The 24,176-nt window shown below is 35.8% G+C and overlaps 1 protein-coding gene across 1 annotated transcript in view; it reads left to right on the top strand.

Annotated features, from left to right (window-relative positions):
* CDH8 (cadherin 8) overlaps nucleotides 1–3,771 on the top strand; it is a 383,028-nt gene extending 379,257 nt beyond the window's left edge. The window contains exons 11-12 of the mRNA XM_025370427.1: nucleotides 63–314; nucleotides 1,676–3,771. Coding sequence (XP_025226212.1) covers nucleotides 63–314; nucleotides 1,676–2,169 — 746 coding nt within the window. The 3' untranslated portion in view covers nucleotides 2,170–3,771. The remainder of the gene's footprint in view (nucleotides 1–62; nucleotides 315–1,675) is intronic.
* The last annotated feature ends 20,405 nt before the right edge of the window (nucleotides 3,772–24,176 follow it).

Below are 24,176 nucleotides of genomic sequence, written 5' to 3'. Positions count from 1 at the left end.
AAGTGTTATTTGGGCAGTCATTTTGAAATGATGCAACTTATTGTAATTTTTACTTTTTCCAGATAATTCCCTCAGTATTTTGGCAAAGCATAATGGATTCAACCGCCAGAAGCAAGAAGTCTATCTTTTACCAATCATAATCAGTGACAGTGGAAACCCTCCACTGAGCAGCACCAGCACCCTGACCATCCGGGTCTGTGGCTGCAGCAATGACGGTGTCGTCCAGTCTTGTAATGTTGAAGCTTATGTCCTTCCAATTGGACTCAGTATGGGCGCCTTAATTGCCATATTAGCATGCATCATTTTGCTGTTAGGTACGTATTTCCTTCATAGCCTTCACCCTTTTTCTGGTTCATAAATGACTGTAAATAAGGACAGAAAACTCTCATCTATACAGGCAACAGCATTCCCTTGGGGAAGAGGAACTTCCTTTCCTTCTCCACGTTTTGAGATCTCTAAGAAGAAGTGAAGAGACAAAGGGTTGAGATAGTAAATGTCCAATTGAAGAGGACTTTCAGTGCCTTTTTCAGTTCCATCACCAGTAAATCGATGAATAAGGCATAATGGTGGTGGCAGTGGGGAAGTGCTTTTGTGTCGTTACAACACCATCTATTACATAAGAAGAACTCTGGGTGTGAGGCACACCAGTTCACTGCAACAGCAGGCTCTGCTATGCCCACAATAGTGTCTCATTATAGATTGGGTTGCCGAGTCCATTGGATCCCAAATTTGGTGACATGAAAAGAAAGCAAATAAGCAAACTAAAAATAAGTTTTCTTCAAATTACCATTGCTTTTCTCTGACATTTTCCTTGATATAAACATCAATTTAAAATGATTGCAAGTTAAGATTCTATAACCTTTTAATAAAAAAATCCAATTATAAAATGAGATTACACAATAGGAAAATAGAAAAACAAGAGAGTCGTATCTTATCCTACCCTCAAGGAACAAAACACTTTAAAGACGGTGTCAGTTACTGTCTTTCTTGTTCCATCTGTCTTGCTCACCCAGTGCCTTGGATTCAAGCATCACTTGGCTGACATATTTTGCTCCATTAACCCACATTTGATTTGGCTGATCTGGCTAGTTGGGTATGTTTTCCTTGCCCTTTCTTCACATTCAGGTTTCTCTTCCCAGCTAGAGGCATTCCAGCCCTCCCACAAGACAAGTTGCCCGTGCAAATTTGACATTCACTTTTTTAATAAAAGAACGTAATTTAACTGGAGAGTGCCTTGAAAAACTGTGAAAGCCCAAGAACCTACTTTGCTCCTTTATTTTAATAGAAGGGAGCTTTGGAACCAAAGGATGTTAAAGGACTTGCTTGAGACATACATCAAGCTAGTCATACTTTCAGTGCTATTTTTTATTTTGTGCCACTCACTCTAATGATCAAAACAGTATAAAATGTAACTTTCACCATGAATGCATGCATGCCAATTCTTTTAACCCAGCTCTATCAGCGTATAATAAACCAATAATCTGGAACAGTATTTACTCAAAATTTAATGTTCATCATTCAGAAAGATGTTTAGCTTAATTCTCCAGTAAATATTATTAAAGGTGTATGCTCACATGATTTTGTAAAAATACCCCTCTCTCCTAACATATATAGTGTGTTGCTTGTGAAATTATATGCCTGTTTGGCTGACTGTTATTTAATATTTTTCCTCTAGTCATCGTGGTGCTGTTTGTAACTCTACGGCGGCATAAAAACGAGCCATTAATTATCAAAGATGACGAAGACGTTCGAGAAAACATCATTCGCTACGATGATGAAGGAGGAGGGGAGGAGGACACAGAGGCTTTTGACATTGCAACTTTACAAAATCCAGATGGAATTAATGGATTTTTACCCCGTAAGGATATTAAACCAGATTTGCAGTTTATGCCAAGGCAAGGGCTTGCTCCAGTTCCAAATGGTGTTGATGTCGATGAATTTATAAATGTAAGGCTGCATGAGGCAGATAATGATCCCACGGCCCCGCCATATGACTCCATTCAGATATATGGCTATGAAGGCCGAGGGTCAGTGGCTGGCTCCCTCAGCTCCTTGGAGTCCACCACATCAGACTCAGACCAGAATTTTGACTACCTCAGTGACTGGGGTCCCCGCTTTAAGAGACTGGGCGAACTCTACTCTGTTGGTGAAAGTGACAAAGAAACTTGACAGTGGATTATAATAAATCACTGGAACTGAGCATTCTGTAATATTCTAGGGTCACTCCCCTTAGATACAACCAATGTGGCTATTTGTTTTAGAGGCAAGTTTAGCACCAGTCATCTATAAACTCAACCACATTTTAATGTTGAACCAAAAAAGATAATAAAATAAAAAAGTATATGTTAGGAGGTTATAAATCTTGTGGAGTGTGAATTAAGTATGTGGAGTGTCTAGAAGTCCTTGGATATTTGATATTTACCTGACCACCACAGACAAAGATTGGGATCCTGGCTAATCCTTAGAGAAACGGTTTAAATAGAGGAAAAAAATCAAAATTAAAAGGTGCTTTCTTAGAAAAAAAAAAAATACGGACCTGCAAGGAATCTGCTGCTGATATGTGTCTTCTGCAAGGATTTTTATGAATGCAAATGATTTTTTTCCCCTTCACCAATAAGGATCCCACCACAAATGATAAAGCAATACTTGGTCTGCTGTACATTATAACTTTTTGGAGTTTTGAGAGGCCTCCTAGATTATACAGTACGGTGACCACACATTGTACATAATTGTTGGCCCCACTCACCAGAGACTGAATAGCATCTTTAAATATTGTGTCGAGCCTTAAAATATTCACATGTTCGTAATCCATTCCAGGGTGGGGCTTGCCAATTCAGTGGTGGGAGGAGAGAAATCCCATTCAAACATGCTTGTTTTCTAGAAGCAGGATTCCTCATTCCCTCCGCTTCATCTTCTTCCACAAGGACACAAAGATAAACTGTATTACACAGTGGACTACATAAGAGACAGATGGTTTTATTGCTAGCGCGTGAATTTATTTGTTTAATCCTCGAAATAAATATTTTATTGATGTCCATTAATGCTTTTATTTATTAAGGTTGGTAATCTATAGATTAAGGGGATATATGGGGAAAAAAACTAAATTATATCCATTAATAATCCTTTAGATTGTTTTATATAAATATATATACAATGAATGTTCAATACATGTACATTTTGATGAGATGAGTATGGCAGGCAATATTATCGAAAGGAGAGCTAATAGTCTCTTTAGAGTAGAAAGTGTTATTGTAACTGGTGATGGCAGGAACAGCATTTTCCCAGAGAAACTTTTGGACTGTTTTCTATTTTGTTCATAATCCTAGTATTTGGTGTTTTTACTACAAGCACAAACATCCTAAAGTATATTGATTCCTGTGAATATTTAAACTCTAGACTTTTAGATACCTACATAATGCCCTGCCCAAGAAACATGCTTCAAGTTACCCCCACAGTTTTAGAGCAGGAACTGATTTGTACATAATTTCACTGCTTACGTTTTTAGCACTCCTATCCCTGATCTTCATGGTGATGCACAGAATGTCTTAGACTCCAAAAAGGAACAGCACTAGAAGATGTGAGCATATTTAATTTGTAATGCAAACCTGCCATTTAGGAGTAGAAAATGTATGATAAAACTCAAGTATTACATGCAGATCATTTTAATTTTCTACTTTGCTTTAATGCAATATTGTTTATTTACTCCATGTATTGTATTCAGAGAAACTCCTGTATTGTTTCCTACTTTGTGAAATATATTTTTATAAATACCTTTGTTGTCATTAATTTTTTTTCAATCAGTGGAAGATCTATTAACAGAATCATCAACTCTAACTAAAATTCTAGAATACTCAACCAAACCATCCCAAGGGTCACTTTTGTTTGTAAGAGTCTTTATCATTAAGAAACAGAGAAGAGAAATGGCTTGCCAGTGATCATACACCAAGATGCCAGCAGGGACATAAAAGGAACATGGAACGCCTAAAGGCTAGTCCACCTGTGTCACTTGGGTCCTTCTGGAAGCAGACACATTGAGCAGGGAAAACCTGCAGACAAGTTTGCAGACCTAAAACTTGTAACAAAGATTTGGCAAGAGAGTCTTAGACTGCAGTGCAGACCTGGCAAAATCTCTGCCAGCCTGACAGGGGGTTCTAGAGTGAAAACATATCCATTAAAGCAGTCAGGCTGTGGTCCTCCGTCATCTCAGTCACTGGTGTGGGTCTGCTAAGAAGAGAACGGTTTTTGACTCAAAAACTGAAGGCACCAACTTCTAGAGGCTACCTCCACTGTGACAGAAACAACATGTTTAAATACTATACTAACAATTTATAACTATCCAGTGGCTTAATCAAGCTTTTATTGAGTTTCTGCTGAGAATAAGTCATCTTTTCTATGTAGTATTATGACTAGTGAACACTTTTTCTTGAGGTCAAAAGGTTGGTCCAGCATGACTTTAAAATATACTAGGATTTGGCACAGTGTTAAAAGAAGTGCTTGGTGAATGTAAATTATTAGTAGTAGTTTCAGTAATAATCAATAGGAATATTGTAACTATCTTACACCTTCCAAACCGAGGAGACATGATTATCATGTTTTATGTATCTCTTGAACGTCAGACTCATTTCTAGCATACGTTGGAAGTGCCCAAAGATTATAGACACATAAATATGTCTAACAGAAAAATTACAGTATTTTTTAGGGAGTATAAAATCTATATCCTCAGATATTGATAATCAACAGGATAATCTTCATACAGTGGTTTCTGTGAGCGGGAGATAATGTCTGGTGTACCAGTTGACCAGACATCGCCTCAATATTCTCTTTGCCTAGGAAGACAGAATGAAAGCATGAATCTCTTGCTGACTTTCTTTGCCACCACAGTGTCAGCATTTTGCATTTAAAAGCCTATTTCAGGTCTTGTAACATAGAATAAAGTGACTAATACCTTGATCCTAATAAGATTGACCTATACTTTTAGAGTGTTGTGAATTAAATTAAAAATCTCAAGAACTCTCTCTCTCTCTTTCTCTCTCTCTCTCTCTCTTTCACACACACACACACACACACACACACAAAACAAACAAATAAAAAACACATTTTACTTCAGGTTTTACTTTAGCAATAGACTTGCCAGGACTTTCTCAACCAAAAGAGATCAGTAAGGTTCCTAACATTTTCTAAGATTTAAGTTTCCCATGCTCAACTTGTTAAATAACACATTTTAAAAACTTTACTGAAATGACTATTTTTTTAAAGCTCTGTGCATTGTTGTCTGTTTCATCAACATTGGCATAGCAGAGACAAGAGTACTCTCTGCCAAATGGAGAAGAATGGTTAAGTTGGAGCCAAGTGAGACAAAGTTACCTCCCTCCGCCTGCCTCACAATTCAAGGTTCCCACCTAGGGAACTGATGCATCCCTGGGTGACTGGACACAACACGGGATCAATTCAGCCTCCACTCTGTCTATGATTTGATCAAATCATATTAGCAAAATGTCTCTTAAACATCCATATATGAATATTAAAGAGTATTAAGGGGGGCATTTCTTACAATGTTTTTATGAGTATAGTTATAAGTTTCTAAATACAATAAGTTTATAATACGATGATTAAAATATGCTATTTTTAAATTCATGTGTTAACCTTGCCACACAGAATTATGACTTCTAGGGTGTAAACTTTAAAGTGAAACTGTTTTGAAAAAAATCTGCAGTTAAGTGTATGTGTATATATAGAAGAAAAGGAAACTTAGATTTACTGGTATCACCAGTGAGGCAAGAACGCTTAGAAAGATACAAATGTGTCTTTGGGAGAGTTTGCTTAATCAGATGCTTAAAGGAAGACAAGTCTCTGCATGAGACTTAGAAATCTCCTAGAAGCAGCCGGATTCCACACTGAGACTCAACAGAGTTCTGGGCTATGCTGTATTTTGGAAAAGGAAAAGCGGGTGCTGAGAGCTAAGTAGCCAATTACTCTTTATAGCCACATAAGGACTGAAGGCAAGTAGGCCCTTCCAACAAGTTGTATTATGCGATCACTGGCTTTGCAGGGAATCTCACGAATGTATAACCTTCTGATTGCCTTTTTGATTGAAAGTTCCATCTGAGATCAGGGCAGTGTAACCAGTAATAAGATTTCAAAAAATCCCATCACTGGCACTGTCGGAAAGGCTGAGCATGACTGAAAGCCTATCATTGTCAGTCAAAAAGATAAGGTAACAGCAGGCATCACTATCAAAGCTCTATAAATGCACAACTTAAACATGAATATCAACATTAAAAAGAATATATATATATCCTTATACATATATTTATAAATATATTCATGTATATAAATATGCACACATATACACAATTAAGTTACTGGGTATAATTTATAGTTTTAATTTTTCATCTCATAATCTCATGCATTGCTAAAAAATTGAAATTGTGGCTCTCTTTTTTCATGAATCTAACCTTGAATTTGAAAGAAATTGAATTGAGGGTAAAGGGTTTTAAAAGCAGGTTTTTATTTGCGAACAGAATAACGGCTCATAATACCTGGGCTTAGAATTAAATATGTCACATTGTGAGGCTGTACTTAGACTTTTAAATGTCATTGTATTTTTTTTGTGGGGAAAATAAGTGTAGAATATATTTTGCAGGAAATACTTTTCTATACTTTTTTCAATTTCAATACTGTTTTATTTGCTATAAAAAGTGTCTTTGCAGTTACTCAGTTGGCCAAACAGTGTTGAATGTATTTTTTGTCCTTGTAATTATTGCTTCTTATGATAATTGTAGAAGAGCATGTCTTTATGATCTATCGTTTAAAAATACATTTATTATCATTGTATTTTTAGTCAACACAAATTTATGGATTACATGGTATACTGTTGATATTGAAGATATTCTAGTCCTAGTATTTTGAGCACAGACCTAGTGTTATGGAGGACATAAAATTTAAAAATTTCCTGACTTGATGGGCTATCTGAGGAACAAGAATTTTGTCTGCCACATTTATTGAGTATCTATCAGTACAGAAATTAAGCTACATGGTTGATACAGAAATATTAAATACAGCAGCATTCTCGAAGTTTTTTTCTTTATTTATAAAATGTACCTAATCAATCTCATAAGAACTAATTGTTGAATTTTTTTTTTTTCCTATGGATAAATACTATTTGAGTCTGGGTTTAAGTTTGGTTGGTCTGACACTAACACCCCTTAACTTTCAACTAAACAGTTCTCTCTGTAATTATAATATGAGACTTTTGATGATAAGAAATAGAAACTAAGTTATATATAGTGGTATGGAAGTACTGAGGAGGAAGTAAGGGACCCCATATGGGAAGACTCAAGAAGGCGTCATGGTGAAATTTTCCAAAAAGATGGGAACTCAAGAATGGGTGCAACAGAAATCACAGCTTTTCCAAATACTAAAAGGGAAAATTATAAAAAGCACCAATGGCACATTTTTGGACATTCAGAAAGATCCAGAAATTAGGTGCTCATAGGACTTCTAGGTTTGCCAAATTGTCGTGTTTTATGGATAGGAAAAATGAGGTTCAGAAACATTATAAGGAATTTTCAGGGTTAAATTACACATCAAATATGTGAGAGAAACAGAAATTACATGCTGGTATTTAGGGTCATCTCCTGAGTTGTAATGTTGTAAGTGATTTTGTATGTATTCTCCTCCTTCCTTTATGTGTGGAAGTTGCATCTAGGTCTCAAGGTTAGTAGGCATTTGCTGGAGAAAATGGTGCCTTTCTGTAGTATTTCCCCAATTTGAGTTACCTGCCACCATCTAATTCACATCTTGAATGCAAGTATTATTTCTTGCAAGTACCCCTACTAATAGATAATAGATATTTCTATTATTATCCACAGATTACAGAAGAGGGTTGCTAGGAGGAATGTCACAAGATGCTGTCTGAAGAGAAAGACTGTGGAAAACCATGGCTTCAATGAACTCAGAGGTCAGGACCAGAAAAGGAAATGAGAGGTCACCAAAGCCAAATGTTAATTTCTTGGGATTTCTTCTGTACATGCAAAGAACTCCAGGCCATCCTATGATTCCTCATAAATAAGAGGAAGATTTTTAACAATTATGCTCTAAGATGGAACATGACAATTTAGGAGTCATTGGGATCACCCTCCCCCTTTCCAATACTGTTCTGCTTTGACTACAAATATGTCTAATGGTTTTCTAAATTAACCTCTAAAGTTTGAGAGCTATGTCATCTTTGTCAAGTCTGATTGTTGAGTATGTGAATGGATGTTTTTGGTTCAATGTTAGAGCCAAAATTTATAAATAATAATTATTTATAAATAATGATATTGCAAATAAACTTTAAAAAAGACCTTTAAACATAAAAATTCTTTTCTATAAAATACATACTAGGTACTAGGCTAGTAACAGAAAAAGGATAAACCCAACACAATTCTTTTGCCTTTCAAGACATGGAGTTAAACTGGATAAATTATAAAAGCAAATAAATGATAAAACATTTGATTTGGCTATCCCGTGGAAGAACTAAGCAGACAGTGTTTTTAAAGCACAGAGAAAGAATATTTACCTAAGTCTGCAAAGGCAAGATATCTTTCTTGAGGCTGTGTTAGAATGAGTCTTGGAGGGAAGCAAATCTTAGACAGGGAGTATCAAAAAGTAAGGCGAGCTTGAGGTCCTGACACCTGAAAATAAATGGTGATGTGAAGGGATCTCTCAATGGGCTTCATTATTGTGTTTCTCAATGTATGAAATTCTCCAAGTTACAAAAACAATCAGTATCCTTATTTATTTAAGAAATATGTACCAAAGAGTTCCCATTCATTTGGGTGCTGGGAATACAGCATTGAATAGGACAAAAGAGATTTTTTTTTTCAAAGAACTGGTAATATGGAAGAAATGTAAATAAATAGAAATACAAAAAAATTTGATATGATAGAACAAAATAGATGGATGAGAAATGAAATGTGTTACTTACAGTGGACAGAATGATATTTGAGTTGCCATGTGAAGTTTTTTTAATCAAGGAAAACCATAGTAAAGAGTTTGGGAATGCTTATGTTAGTGGTTCTCCTAGACTGAATCAGTGGCATATACAAGAAAGAATATGAAGTCCAGATTATAGTGGATAAAGGTGAAAGAGATGCAACAGATGTGGAAACCTGGGCAGAGACCATATTATCCAGGCTTTTGTCAACCAAGATAAGGAGCTCATGTTTACTTCATGTAAAAGAGAAGGCAATTGAAGGGATCTAAAAGCAGGGGGATGATATGATCTGATTTATATTTTAAAAATAATCACTCTGACTCTTATATGAAAATCAGATTGTAGTAGACATGAATGAAAGTAGGAAACCCAGATAGAAGGTTTTTATCATAAGCCAAGGAACATATTATCTTGACTTTATGGAGTGGTAATACAGATAGAAGGAATACCCAGAATTCACATATATTTTGGATATGAAATTGGTAGTAATGGTAGTTCAATTACATGCTCAAAATAAAGATGGAATCTAAAAATAACTCCCAGAATTTTTGGCTTGAATGACTATGTAATTCGTGGGGCCAATGACAAAGTTTAGGAAGACAAGAAGTGAATTTGTTTATCAAAGGCTGACATCCTAACTTCTCTAGTAATGGACAACAGAAAAGGATAACAGAAATCAGAGTCTTATAGAAATTCTTACATGGGGTGTGTTAGGGACTGTCTTAGTCAGGGTTCTTCAGAGACACAGAGCCATTTGGTGAGAGAGAGGAGCTTTTAGCAGGAATTGGCTCATGAGATTATGGTGGCTGAGAACTCCTACGATCTGTTGTCTGCAAGCTGGAGGAAAACCAGTATTGCAGTTCTGTCTGAGTCCTAAGGCCCGAGAACCAGGGGAGATAAGATGTAAATGCCAGTCTGGAGTCAGGAGAAGATGAAATAAGATATTCCAGCTGAAACAGTCAGGCAGAATAAAAGGGAACAAATTTCCCCTTCCTGTTCTTTATGCCTTCAGTGTATTAGATGAGGTCCAAGTATGCTGGGGAAGGCAATCTACTTTACTGAGTCCATTGATTCAAATGCTAACCTTATCTGGAAGCACCATCACGGACACACCCAGGAATCATGTCTCATCTGTGCATCCTGTGGCCTAGTCAAGTTGCCATATAAAATTTACCATCACAGGGATCATTTGGGAAACATAGCTACATTTTGATTTTTTCTATATATCAATACCTGAGTCAATGAAGGTCACAAGAGACATGATACATTTCGGAAAGAAAAGTTTGGTCAGACTGATCATTTTATATATTTTAGCTTTCTAGAAATTAGAAAAAATGTAAAGGCTCCACTTCAGTTAGTTCATTCTTGGCTGAAGTATGATGGATTCACTTACTGGAAATAATAGTTAGTGGAAATGATGAGATAATATCCCGAAACCTTTATGTATGCTTACGTAAAAGTAGGAAAAAAAAAGGCACATATGGCTTTCTCTATAAACATAGTACTTTGTCCAGAAAGCATTCCTGAGATATACCCTTTCTCTTTGGATTGAATACTAAATCTCAAGAGAAGGAACATTTGGTCTTTGTGGTTTAGGTATGATAAAAATTACAGAAGAAACACACTCAAACAAATCATTTTTGTTGGTTTATTGCTACTTACTGATAAAGTTATCTGGTTGTTTGGAAGTTTAGGGTTTTGGCACTTAATTAACGTTGGGTGCGTAGAATTGAAGCAATATCCATCGGGAGAGAAAAGTCTTATGCAGGGTAAGTATAAGAAATTCTTATATTAAAAGGTTATTGATGAGACTGCATCTAATCTGTCATGCACTTATCATGCTATAAGCCCTGTGCTACATGTGTGGGGCTTGGACAAAGATAGAAAGACATACTTCTTTTTCAGAGATTACTGTTTTCTGCAGTAGTTTGACACAGCTTTTGTTTTTAAAATAATAGCATTGTGTGTGTGTGTGTGTGTGTGTGTGTGTGTGTATGTTTTAGTACTTTCAAGTTGCCATAAAAATACTGATTCAAAATAATGAATGCTTAATGAGTTTACAGATAGAAACATATTTATTGAGCTACACCATAAAAAAAAATGAAGAATTCAATCGGTCATTATGGTGAGAGATGGAACATACAAAGGTGGTATCACAAGTGCAAGACAGGAAGACCTGAAGATGCAGAGTCTAGAAAATACATTGTGTGTGTCTTAAAACCTGGTGGGAATAAAGTAAAAACAGAAAATTACAGATACACCAATTTTTGCTGAGAACATCAATAGAAACTAATAGTGTATTAATAATTAATACCTCTTGTTTTAATATTGTTTGTCCTAGGAATAGAAAGATCATCTAATAAAATAGTTAATTGACTATCAAACACAAAAATACATACATATGAACATTTCTATAGATGCATTTTTAAAAAGTGTGATAGAGTTCATGACCTACTTAAGATAAAAACCCTCAGAAGATTAAGCAATATGCATAAATGAGAATGTCCTTAAACTGATAAAGGGTAATCAACCCAAATTTTATAGTAAATAAAATAGTTAATAGAGAATTGTACGGGAAATTTATTTAAGATGAAAATAAGAAAAGGAAGGCTGTCCACATTGCTTTGATTCAATATAATATTCAAAGTCCTGACTACCACCAATATCCAAAGAAATGCTAAAGCAGAAACAAAGTTTTAAAGCCTTATAGAAAAGAGGGGAACTGTGCCACTATTTACAGATAATATTGTCATAAACATAGACAGTTAACAGAGTAAATAGACAAACTATGACTACTAAGCAAGTATTTCAGCAATGCCGCTAAATCTGAATGATTTCTCTGATGAAAGGAAAATGCTAATGATGTCAATTATATAACCAATTTATAATTTTTATTCTATTATAATCTAAATAACAGAAATTTGTAACCAATTCAGTATTTTGTTTTTAAATTTGATTTTAGTATTTATTGAGCTCTATAATTTACATAAAATTTAAGTAAGACTAGTGAAGAGATAAGGAAGGAATAGTATTACACTACCAGGTAAAACAAACTTATCACCAAGGTGTAAAAAATAAAACAAGCAAATGACAATGCACAAAAAAAACGAGCAATAAAAACAGATATGGAAATCCTGCTGCAAGTACAAAGGCAAGCCCAAGTAAATGAACCAAAACTCAAACTAGTTTGCTTTTAAAAATGCAAATGTAAAACAGTAAGCTATCACTCTAAATTTATGGGACAGGTATAAAAAGGTAGATACTATCAAGTGTTAGTGAAAACATTAAGAGTGAGAAGATTCATACATCGTATCTCTTTTGTAATCCAACAATGCCACATTGTGGGGTAAATTCAAGAGAAACTCTTACACTGATTCCTAAGCGAACATGTTCAGTGTTATTTATCATGCCTTTTTTTTTTAAGTGAGGTGCTAGAGGCACTGAACGCATCTGCACTAGGAGGATGGATATTATGTCCTCTTAATAAATACTAAGAGTTACTATGGGGCATTTAGAAGTAATAAAATAAAGGCACACAAGCCAGCATGTATTCATTCTGAAAAAAAAGTCAAATTAAAAATGTAAATTGCAGAATAAAACTTGTGATGAAATAACATCTATAGTCATTTAAAACAAATTCACAGAAATATACATTTTACAAAGATACGTATCCAAAAATATTTGTTTTTGCTCACCTTAGAAAAAGTGGCTGATCTACTTGCACTAGAGCTCTAATAAACAAATTGATACATAAATAAAAATAAGATAATGTTAGGTATGCTTAGAAAAATCAATAAATAATACATTCCTTGGACTTGGTGTTTGGTATAGGAAAGCAAGTATTACAGTGAGGATGGGTGGTATTCGGACTGTGAAAGTTTGGATGTACTGAAGAAGCTAGACTAAAATAGGAACTCCAGCCTATGAAATTGCGCTGTGTAGAACAGGAACCCATACAATTTAGATACGTATTTTCAGTACAAGTTTAGATTTCCGTTATATTTCACGTTTGTTGAAATACCCAGACTAAACATTCTTAGAAATCTTATTGCAATAAAACTGTTTATTCCTGGATTTCTTAAATATAGTTAGTTAATTACGATTTTGTTCACTGAATAACCAATGTTATCTTTGTAAATAGATGTATTTTGTAAATAAAATTTAAGCATCACTATTGGAATCGATAGACATTACTATTAGAATCAATAGAGAAACAGGATTTTTAAGATGTGAAGGGATATGATCAAATCTAATATAATTTTCTTCCTTGTAATAGGGTTATATTCAGGATATCACCATCTATTTATTGAGCATCTACACTGCACATAGCTCTGCGATGAGTGTCATTGGGAATAAAGCAGTAGGATAAGTCACAGACCTTGTTCACACAGAGCTAATTGGAGAGATAAATTTAACACACTGAAATAATTAGATGATGTGACCTACCACATATGACAGTATGTAAAGGAAGAGGCAAAGTGTGGGGAAGCTGTCAATTGACATTCAGAAAAAAGAAAAGGTCAAGGAAGTTCAGATGGCTGGAGAAATCAATGTGCAAGAAGTTGAGCTTGTTTTTTCAGGCTTAGTTCCCCATTGAGAAGAGGGCATTTGTGAGACAATGATTGTTCACATAGGTTATCGCAGTAGTCTATGTCTACTCTGTCTCCAATCTTCTCCGTCAATTTTTGGAAATCTCTATTATCAAGTAAACATCGTAAAATATCACATCTTAAAATGGCCAAGATCTTAAAATGGCCTTCTAGTCAAGGATACATATCCAAGAATATTTATTTTTCCTTATTTGAATTTTGCTCTTTGCAGTCGTTTTTAATTTGGTTCAGTATATACTTGTAGAGTTTGTAGGTGTTTCAGGTTTTCCTGGAGCGTATATCCTACTCAAAAGAAACTTCTAGGCTGGTTTTAAGGTTCAAGATGGAGAAGAATGGCCTTGCTATATTAATCAATGACCTCCATGCCAACGTAATTCACCCTAGCTTACTCATCCAAATCCTTTCCCTTCCCTTTTGTCAAAATAAGATTCTCCCCCTCAATAGCCTTTGCTGAAGACACTCAGAAATGTCCTTCTTCCTATTAGTACCTAACTACAGACACTATATTTATACTTAGGTTCTCTTCACAGTATTGGGCACAGAGATCAGATGCTAAACCCCCAGGAGTTAAGCAGCCTTCTCGTAAAAGTGGCAAAGTGTATTGAGTGAGTTATTTTACAAATAAAGAAAACAGTCCTAAAAGGTTAATATGTTGGAGATGAAAAAGAATCAAACCAGTTGAACATCTATATTGTCTTTAGGTAACAATGGCTACTGGGGGTCGGGGGGAAAGAATAAAATAGAAACTCAATTCCAAGTAAGCATTTATTTGTCATGTTTATTGAACATGGAAATGATTAAGTACTTTCAGGAAAACAAAGATTTATGTGACACAGTCCTTAGATTGTAATCCTTTAACTTACAGTGACTTGTTTAGTGTTATCCTCTGTAAAATAAACTTGCTCTTAAACTGGGCTCCACAGACATTAACAGTTGGTGTGGCTAATGATCATGAATGAAGAGAAAAATCAGCACACAGTGTCACAGATCTTCCATTATCACTCTCACTGACATCACTTTGTCTTACTTCCCAATATTTTTGCTTGATGTATCAGGTAAACCACAGTGGAAGGAAATGTTTTTGTTTGGCTTAACAACAATTAGCTTGACATTTTTTCAGAAATCCCTTGTAGCTTGTATATACGAATAGCTTCTATTCACTCAAAAAGGTGCACATTTTAATATGATCACATTTTCTGTGACAAAAGAAAAAGAAAATTGGAAAATGATTTTGAAGTTTGTTAAATGGAGTAAAGACAATACTGGAATGTTTTTCTCAATCAAAATAACATAGAGTTTTTGTTCTATAACATTTTGTCTATCTTATCAGGGAGAACATTTACAGGAATGCAGGTGTTTTGTATTCAGTTGTCACAGCCACTGTATGACTGACCTGTAAACCTGCAAGAAATATTTAACAATCTTGTCAATGTTTGCCGTGGGAAAAGGCATTTTCATGTCTTCATGTTTCTTACAACTTGGGATGGTCCTGAAAGTCCCGTGTTGAATTGATGAAGTACTAGACTATTATAGTCTATCAAACATGTAAGTTAGGCTCATATTATTTGTAAATTTGTACATGATAATATTCAGGCATATTCTACATTGAAGAATGTAGAAACCAATTTTTCTAGCAATAGGGTGGTTTTATAATCACTATGATGATTGCAACCGGTGATGCTTTTGTAGTCATACTGCAAAATGATCACTCTCTTCTCTTTTATCCAATGTGGCTGATGTCAAAGGATGGCACACACTCTGCACCAAATTCCTTAATAAGACATTATAAACACTCTCACAAATATGCTTGTGGGATAATGATGAAGAGGTCCTTGAGATTGTTTTCTAAGATTCGTACTCCCTATTTAGACAGAGACATATACGTAAGATCATTAAATCAATTTCCCACACTGTGCCCCACCAACTCATCACTAAAATCAAGCCTGCTAAAATCCCTCTGATCAATTAGGAGAGAATGTGGTAACCAATACAAAGTTAAGTGATTTGGGAAGGTGTCTTCTAACTACTCAGCTCACGTATAACACAAATGTTCATGACATGGCCATATTGAAAGATGAAGGGTCTTCTCCTGGTCCCCATGAAAGAACCTAATAAGAGTAAGTAATAACTTTCCAGGATCCCACTCTGAAATTGTTCCATGTTCACTGTTTCTGAGTATTTACTTTATGGCCTAGTCTGTTGGCTACTCCTTCATGGGCTGACCTTCTCTGATGCCATGCTGTGACTCACGCATTCTATTTTGCTTCCCACTTTAAGATTGGATGGTGCAGTTCTTTAAAAAAAATTACTGGGTTCTTCTTGGGTGACCCCTTGGATGTAGAAATATGGTCTTTGGGTTTTAAAAGGTTTGTATCTGAGGAATTGAAATATTCGTTTATCAGTTTCTGCAGAATAGCTCCTCTGTATTGCACTATTGGGTAAGGAAAGTTCAGTTTATTCTTATTGGATCTGAAAGGCAGGAAAAGGGGATGTGGGTAATGTCCTGACAGGAAGATATGGCACCCTCAAATTAAGAAATTAAGGATGATTTAATGAGTATATAATTTCATATGTATGGGCATAGTTGAGGAAAACCAAGAAGGGTATGCAGAATGTCACAGCTAACAACAGAAAGGAACCAGCTAATATTATTAGTCCTGACTGGAAAACAAGAATAAGTGGTTGCTGGAATTTGAAAAGGAAGCTAAAGTTTTTATCTGTGGAATAGGAGACAGGACCTATGGCAAAGAAGGGTGATTGTGCCCTTTCATTTTGTCCACTGCTTATGAGGGGCCAGAATAAGGACATAGAAAGAATTAGGCAGGAATAAAGGAAGTAAAATACTGTTGAACTTTGTTAATTGATTAGATATTATGGGATATTATTTTCATAAATTTCTATGCAATGCCAATCAAATAAATGTTATTTTTATCATCATTCTACATATTAAGAAACCGAGAATCTGAAATCTGAAGCAACTAGATCAAAATCACATATCTTCTCCTGATTATAAAGGCTGATATTTATAGCCTTTGAGTGGTTAATTGCTAGCTAATGACATTTCTGGGCAGGAACAAAAACATGATCCCATTTATTTGCACCAACAGTGTTTCTGCAAGATTGTCAAATCATATCCCTTGTGGTGGTAAGTCTTATAAAGTTCTACTTTCAAAGAGAATCAAATCATCTCTTAATTTTCATGGAATCCTTAGTCTGCTATTTTTGCTCATGTCCAGCTTTTTCCCATTCCCTGTGAACAATTTGGGAAGTATCACTGTAGGCTGAGACTCTATTATACTCACAAGACAGATATGTTTAGAAATAAGATTCCCAATATGTTCCCCATTGCCCTTTCTCCTAAACATACATTTGGAAACAAATTCTTTTTGTAACCATTAGAATGAAATTCAATATATAATTCTGGAATATCTCAATACCTCTTACACTTATGACATAGATAATAACCAAATGCAACCTCACGTTTTCCAGAGATTTTGAATATATGCCTGTCCTCAACTATAGGGGCAAAATTATGTTTCCTGAATACACCTGGAAAGAAAAGAAAACATGTTTTTCAGGCAATGATACCAGGAGATAATAGACTATTAAATTGTCATTCATAGAAGGGGATTTAGCAAATGTGTGAAATCATCCTCTCCTTACACACTTGGTGCTGAAAGACTGCATACCTGTCTACTGTGAAAAAAGGAAGAAAAAAATAAATAATCTCAATCTTTTCACAAACTTGGGTCTTAGAGTTGCTTATTCAGCAAAAGCTTATTGGATGCCCTTGACATTTTTCAATGCATCTTTTGGGTGAGAAATATTTTTCTAAATCATACAGAGACACTATAAGAAATAAAGATATCTGAACTACTGTGAGGAAACATTTTGATGTTCTATGAAAGGAAATATTAAAGGAGCCTAATTTCATTGAGTTAGGCAGGAGGTCCTCAAATTAAAAAGAAAAGGAATTTAAGCTAACATTTAAAGGACAAAAGAAAAATTAGCCAGGTCAGGAGAGAAATAAAGAGAGTTAACATCGGATCACAGGGCAGATGATCCGCACGCTGGAAAAGAGCTTGACTAATTTGGAAAAAATTAAATTGTTGTCAGGTTGCAGTGGGAGAAAGGAAATTTAACATGAGATATAGTTGGAGAAAGAGATAGTGGAAAAATCATATGGGATCTTGTAGAACATTGTGGCAAATATCAATTTTCATTGTTATTCACTTGGGTGGTCATATCTTCATGGCAAGATGACTGTAAGTGCTGATATGGAAAAAGCGAATGAAGAGACAAGTCCAGAAACAAAAACATTTTCTCCTGGAAATAGGATTCTAGCTGTTATTTTTTAATGAGTGAATTCACATAGAAATTAAGGTAACTATTGGGTACTAAGCTTCATACCTGGATGATGAAATAACCTGTACAGCAAACCCCCAAGACACATGTTTACTTATGTAACAAACCCACACATGTACCACTGAACTTAAAATAAAAGATAAAAAGAAGACAGAGAAGTCCAATATATTTTCATATTTCCTGGACATTTGTATTTCTTTTTTTTTTTTTTAAACTACTTAAAGTTCTGGGATATATGTGCAGAATGTGCAGGATTGTTACACAGGTATACACGTGCCATGGAGGTTTGTTGCACCCATCAACCCGTCATCTACATTAGGTATTTCTCCTAATGCTATCCCTCCCCTAGCACTCCACCCCACAACAAGCCTGGTGTGTGATGTTCCCCTCCCTGCGTCCATGTGTTCTCATTATTCAACTCCCACTTATGAGTGAGAACATCTGGTGTTTGGTTTTCTGTTCTTGTGATAGTTTGCTGAGAATGATGGTTTCCAACTTCATCCATGTCCCCGCAGAGGACATGAACTCATCCTTTTTTACGGCTTCATAGTATTCTACGGTATATATGTGCCACATTTTCTTTATCCAGTCTATCACCGATGGGCATTTGGGTTGGTTCCAAGTCTTTGCTATTGTGAACAGTGCTGCAATAAACATACGTGTGCATGTGTCTTTGTAGTAGAAGGACTTATAATCCTTGGGGTATATATCCAGTAATGAGATTGTTGGGTTAAATGGTATTTCTGGTTGTTCTAGATCCTTAAGGAATCGCCACACTGTCTTCCACAATGGCTGAACTAATTTACACACCTACCAACAGTGTAAAAGCCTTCCTTCTTCTCCATATCCTATCCAGCATCTGTTGTTTCCTGACTTTTTAATGGTCATTATTCTAACTGGCGTGAGATGATATCTCATTGTAGTTTTGATTTGCATTTCTCTGATGACCATTGATGATGAGCTTTTTACTTATGTTTGTTGACCACATAAATGTCTTCTTTTAAGACGTGTCTGTTCATATCCTTTGCCCACTTTTTGATGGGATTGTTCTTTTTTTATTGAAAATTTGGTTAAGTTCTTGTAGATTCTAGATACTAGCCCCTTGTCAGATAGATAGTTTGCAAAAATTTTCTCCCATTCTGTAGGTTGCCTGTTCACTCTGATGATAGTCTATTTTGCTGTGCAGAAGCTCTTTAGTTTAATTAGATCCCATTTGTCAATGTTGGCTTTTGTTGCCATTGCTTTAGGTGTTTTATTCTTCACTTTAAGTAAGAAATGTACCGTTTTAATTAAGAACATATTGTTTGAACTTGTAATTTTACTGCTAAAAATTTATCCTAAGTAAATTAATGGCTAGGCTCACAAGGACATGTTTAAAGGATGCTAATCACAGCATTGTTTACAATAGCAAAAAGAAAAAAATGGTGCAAATAGCAAAAGAGACAGTATGTTTGTATAATGAGAAGATTATGTGGTCATATAGTTATTGATATGAAAAGCTTTATATCATGCATTAATTTTAAAAAGCATATTATAAAATATCATATGTAGATTAAGCCTACCATTATTATAAACAATATTAACTTCTCTGTGCCCTATTGGATTTTCATTCACATAGATGATGCATTTATTACTTTTAGAGTCATATAAAAGTCATGAGAGCCATTTTTAATTTGAAAATGACAATTATACAAAAGTTCATTTTTATTTCTTTTACTTTCGTCTTCTCTTAATTTATTTTACCATTTGAAAATCATTATTTTCAAAAAGTATTTTTTATGCCTAAATCAGGAAACAATTATTTGTAAGATAATTTTCTAGAATCTGTCTGCTTCTGTGTCATCTGGAATGCATGTCCCATATTGTTCCTCAAATTTCCTTATTGCTGCCATTCAAAATGTTAGCAATGGGGCATAGTATAAAAATCATCCTTTGGAATCAGGCAGTCTTGAGTTCAAACTCCAGATGCTACTTGTTTAACTGAGCAAAATACAGGGTAATTATACACACTTTGATTCTAACTGTTTTAAGTCTCTGTAATGCATTTAGTATAGAGTCTACAACACAGAAGGAATTCAATAATAGCTTTAAGTACTATTACCTCTTAAAAATTTGTCCTTAGAATAAAGTAATCACAAATGAAAGCAAGAATACGTGCCATCTCCCAAACTTGCTTTAGCTTAGCTCATCCAAACAATTATCTTATATATAGCCATTAAAAGTGGTCATTATAATAACAGTTGAAAAACATTTAGTATATTACGTGAAGACCTTTAATAAAAATAAATTGGTTACTGTGAAAAAGGGAGAGAGAGAGAGAAGGAAAGAAGGTCCAGTACAGTCCAGGTACTGTACTGAGAAAGAATTATAGTAGAAGAGACGATTGCAAAAAAACTAGGAAAGAGTTCAGAGATGTGGAAGGAAGCCCCAGGGAAGGGCCTGGTCTGGAGGCCCAGAGAGGAAATGTTTGAAGAGTGGTCTACTCGGTCGGGCGCGGTGGCTCACGCCTGTAATCCCAGCACTTTGGGAGGCTGAGACGGGCTGATGGTCGGGAGATCCAGACCATCCTGGCTAACACGGTGAAACCCCTCTCTACTAAAAATACAAAAAAAAAATTAGACGGGAGTGGCGGCGGGCGCCTGTAGTCCCAGCTACTCAGGAGGCTGAGGCAGGAGAATGGCGTGAACCCGGGAGGAGGAGGTTGCAGTGAAGCAATCGCACCACTGCACTCCAGCCTGGGTGGCAGAGCAAGACTCCACCACAAAAAAAAAAAAATAAAATAAAATAAAATTGGTCTACTTGGCAAAAAAAAACCTGAGTAATCTAGAGAGGTGCAGATGCAAAGTATCTATTGAATTTGCCTCCAGTGACCCTTGCAATCCATAGTCAGAGCAGTAGCCTGGATTGAATCAAGTAGATTAAACCAAATAAGTGGATGAAAGAAAAAAATAAGATCTTAGGAAATAGAGACAGTAGTTATACACATATTTTAGCTTACCTTCGGAAGCAAATTTCTTCAGATAACAGTTTATAAAAATATATGGGACTATAGAATAATATTTTTAATGTTTATATTTGTATATATAAATATTAGAGAAATGGGATCATGCCCTATGTTATTTAGGATAGACCAGTAAATAAAGAGAGTTTGATGACTGGGGATTGAGAGGGATGGCCAAACTGTAGGATCAAAATCCCTGATCACATAGAAGAGATGGAGAGAGACGGTAGTCCAGAGAAGATGGAGAGGAATTGGCCTTTGACTCGGCATCATTTTCTCAGTAAGAGGGAATAACTAATGGATCATTAATTCATCCATTCATTCTAACAGAAAAAAAAAATGAAAGTATTTGTTAATTTCGTTATGATCCAGCCACTGTGCCAAAGGCTGGGCATGTTTAGGTGAGAAGACCAACATGGTCTCTGTCATCATGGGGCTTTTAGTCAAGCTCAGGTTACAGAAAATAAATGAATAAACAAACAAACGAAAAACAAAGTAAAATGAAATGACTTCAAGAAAACAAAAAGGGCCGAGCTTGGTGGCAGGCACCTATAATCTCCTGGGAGAGGAGGATCACTTGAGCCCAGGAGGTCAAGGCCACCGTGAGCTATGACTGTGCCACTTCCCTCCAACCTGGGTGACAGAAAGAGCAAGACCCTCTCTCTAAAAACAACAACAACAACAAAGAAAACAAAAAGTGAGGTTGAATGTAATGAGAGTGATGAGGGGAGGGAAGGAAGTTTAGATAGAGTAGTCAAGGGAGACCAGTATCCTCTTGGAAGACGGGGTGTTTGTGCAGAGACCCCAATGAATGTGTGAGCTGTTCCAGATCTGAAGGAGGATCCTGCCAAAAAGGCAAAGAATAAAAGAGGAGAGGAGTTTGGAAAGGTATGGCCACCAGAGCTGTCCCTAAACAAAAGCATTTATATACCACAGCAGGAGGCACACACTGTTGCAGTTACTTAGGGTTTGAAATCATTTAAAAGAAAAACTCTGATGTTAGCTTATTTAAGGAAGGATCTATTGGCAACCTACCCTGGAGCCCTTAACCTTATCTTGCCCCATAATGATTCTTTTTTTTTATTTTCCCCCCCTGAGTATTTTGAGGTAAAACTCTGCATGGTGTGCTCCCTTACATCTCTGTTTCAATACTGTATTTAATCTTTTAAAAATATCACCTTTATTTGGCACAGAACTGGTTCTCAAATATATTACAAGCATTATGCCAGTCCCCAATAACTGCTGAAATGCTGTTACCTGATGTTTCAGCTGCTATCAAGTTCCTAGTTGCTTTGAGACTGTTTTCCATCTCATTAGTATAATGATAGAGTTTACAGTTATCTACAGTATGTAATTACATCCATTAATAGTAACACTGCATTTTTACATTAATTATAATGAGAATTAATGAATAGTTATGTGGATTTTCAGCTACAGGGAAAAATTTTGGTATCGATTATTCTTATATAGCTAAAGACGAATTTATGGACAAATTTACCTCAGTAATTCTTTTACGAAAATATGAGATTTCAAGTTCCAGTAACCATGAATTATGAAATTTAAAAAATATATAAAATGAGAAATTAGAGCCTGTAACTGTACATGAAAGAGGCTTATTGTAAGAGGAGACAGCATGGAAAGGTGTTAAGGAGAAGTAGCTAGACCATTATTAGAAGCCATTATCTGCCACTTTCAAACTCTTGTTTAAACCCTTTCACCCTTTGTTTCTTCCTCCTTTGTAAGTTAAGGCTTATGATGACTACTGCCCCAAACTGCGCCAATTTAAAGAAATAATTTTGGAAATTTTCAGTGGGCTGCCTGGCACATTGCAAATACTCTACAAATGGTAGTTGTGTATATGGAGAATATGGAAGCAATGTCAATGAATAAAGGCTTAAGAAATATTATTTTTCCTTAAACATGCAAAAGAAGGCAAAATCTTGGTTTAAAACTGTATTCTTTGATGTCCAACAGGACAAAAATGGACCAGTAGTGTAAGTGAGGCTGAGAGAGGCAGGAGGTGGCTGTGGAAACTGTATTTCATGGCCCATAAAATCAGAGCGGCATTACAAGTTTGAATGGAAGACAACCGCAGTTAAAAAGTAAATTCCCTCCTGGCATGCATATTATCCATAATAAGGCAAAATGAATTTACAAGCATCTCACTGACATGCAGGGGAGTAAGATACTAAAATTATTCTAGGTGCCCAAGGCCGGTTAAAGAAAAATTAATGTGTTATAGAAATTATTACTAATTTAGGACTTGCAAAATGCTTTCATGGGTTTACATGCAGCCTTGCTCCCTAAATACTTCCTGTCTTTTCATCCCTCCCTTTCTCTCTCCCTCCCTCCATCCCTTCTCTCTCTCTCTCTCTCTCTCTCTCTCTCTCTCTCCTACAAACCCCTCTGGTTCCTGAAAGTGAAGGCTTTTGCTCCAAAGGCTTTCAGGATGCTGTGATTCATGATGCAAATAGATGGGAATGTTTTGTCCCTTTTGATGTTTGCACTTTACATCCTAATTATCTGAACTTCTCTTATTAAATTATCAAATCCTGTGACAACCATTGTCGTCATCAGGGCAGGGATTATCATTCCCATTTTTGTGTCTGGCAAATATTTGCCTTGGATGCTATTAAGCTATGTGATCCTTCCCTCATCCAGTTAATCACAAAGAAAATAGAAGGCAAAATATCTGAGCAATCAGTGTGGTCAGGAACAATTCTCTACATGAATTTCTCTTTCTCTTATCCACTGCCTCAAATTAAGAGCACATCAGCATTATAAAGAAAGGAAAATACCTTGATGGTTTCCAAATCTTGAGAAAGCACAGGATCATTCAGTAATGAGATTTCCATTCCCTCTTGTACTTCCTAGGCAGGGGAGTGTCCCATGCAGATGGCTGTCAAGCAAGCCTGGGAACAATATCACCAGCAAAAGTTGCCTGATGGAGACAGAAAAAGACAGAAAATCTCTGTCCTCTGCCTGCAGATTTGAAGTGACCTCTACTTGAAGTCTTTGCCTTCATTCGCAGAAAATTCCTTGCTTCACGTTTGGAGACGTGGGCTCAAGAGAGGCAGGCTAATGTTCTCTAAATTGGGTTTAAGATTAGACCTCCACTCTAATATCCAGCTACGTTTAGAGTCTTAAAGAATCCTAATTTCCTCCAAAGGGAGCCTAATTTAATCTCCCTTCCAGGTGGGCTCTTGAAAATGTGCTGCAACAT

The sequence above is a fragment of the Theropithecus gelada genome, chromosome 20 (assembly GCF_003255815.1).
Source record: "Theropithecus gelada isolate Dixy chromosome 20, Tgel_1.0, whole genome shotgun sequence".
Lineage (NCBI taxonomy): Eukaryota > Metazoa > Chordata > Mammalia > Primates > Cercopithecidae > Theropithecus > Theropithecus gelada.
The sequence above is the reverse complement of the archived record's forward strand: the minus strand, read 5'-3'. Positions and strand labels throughout refer to the sequence as shown.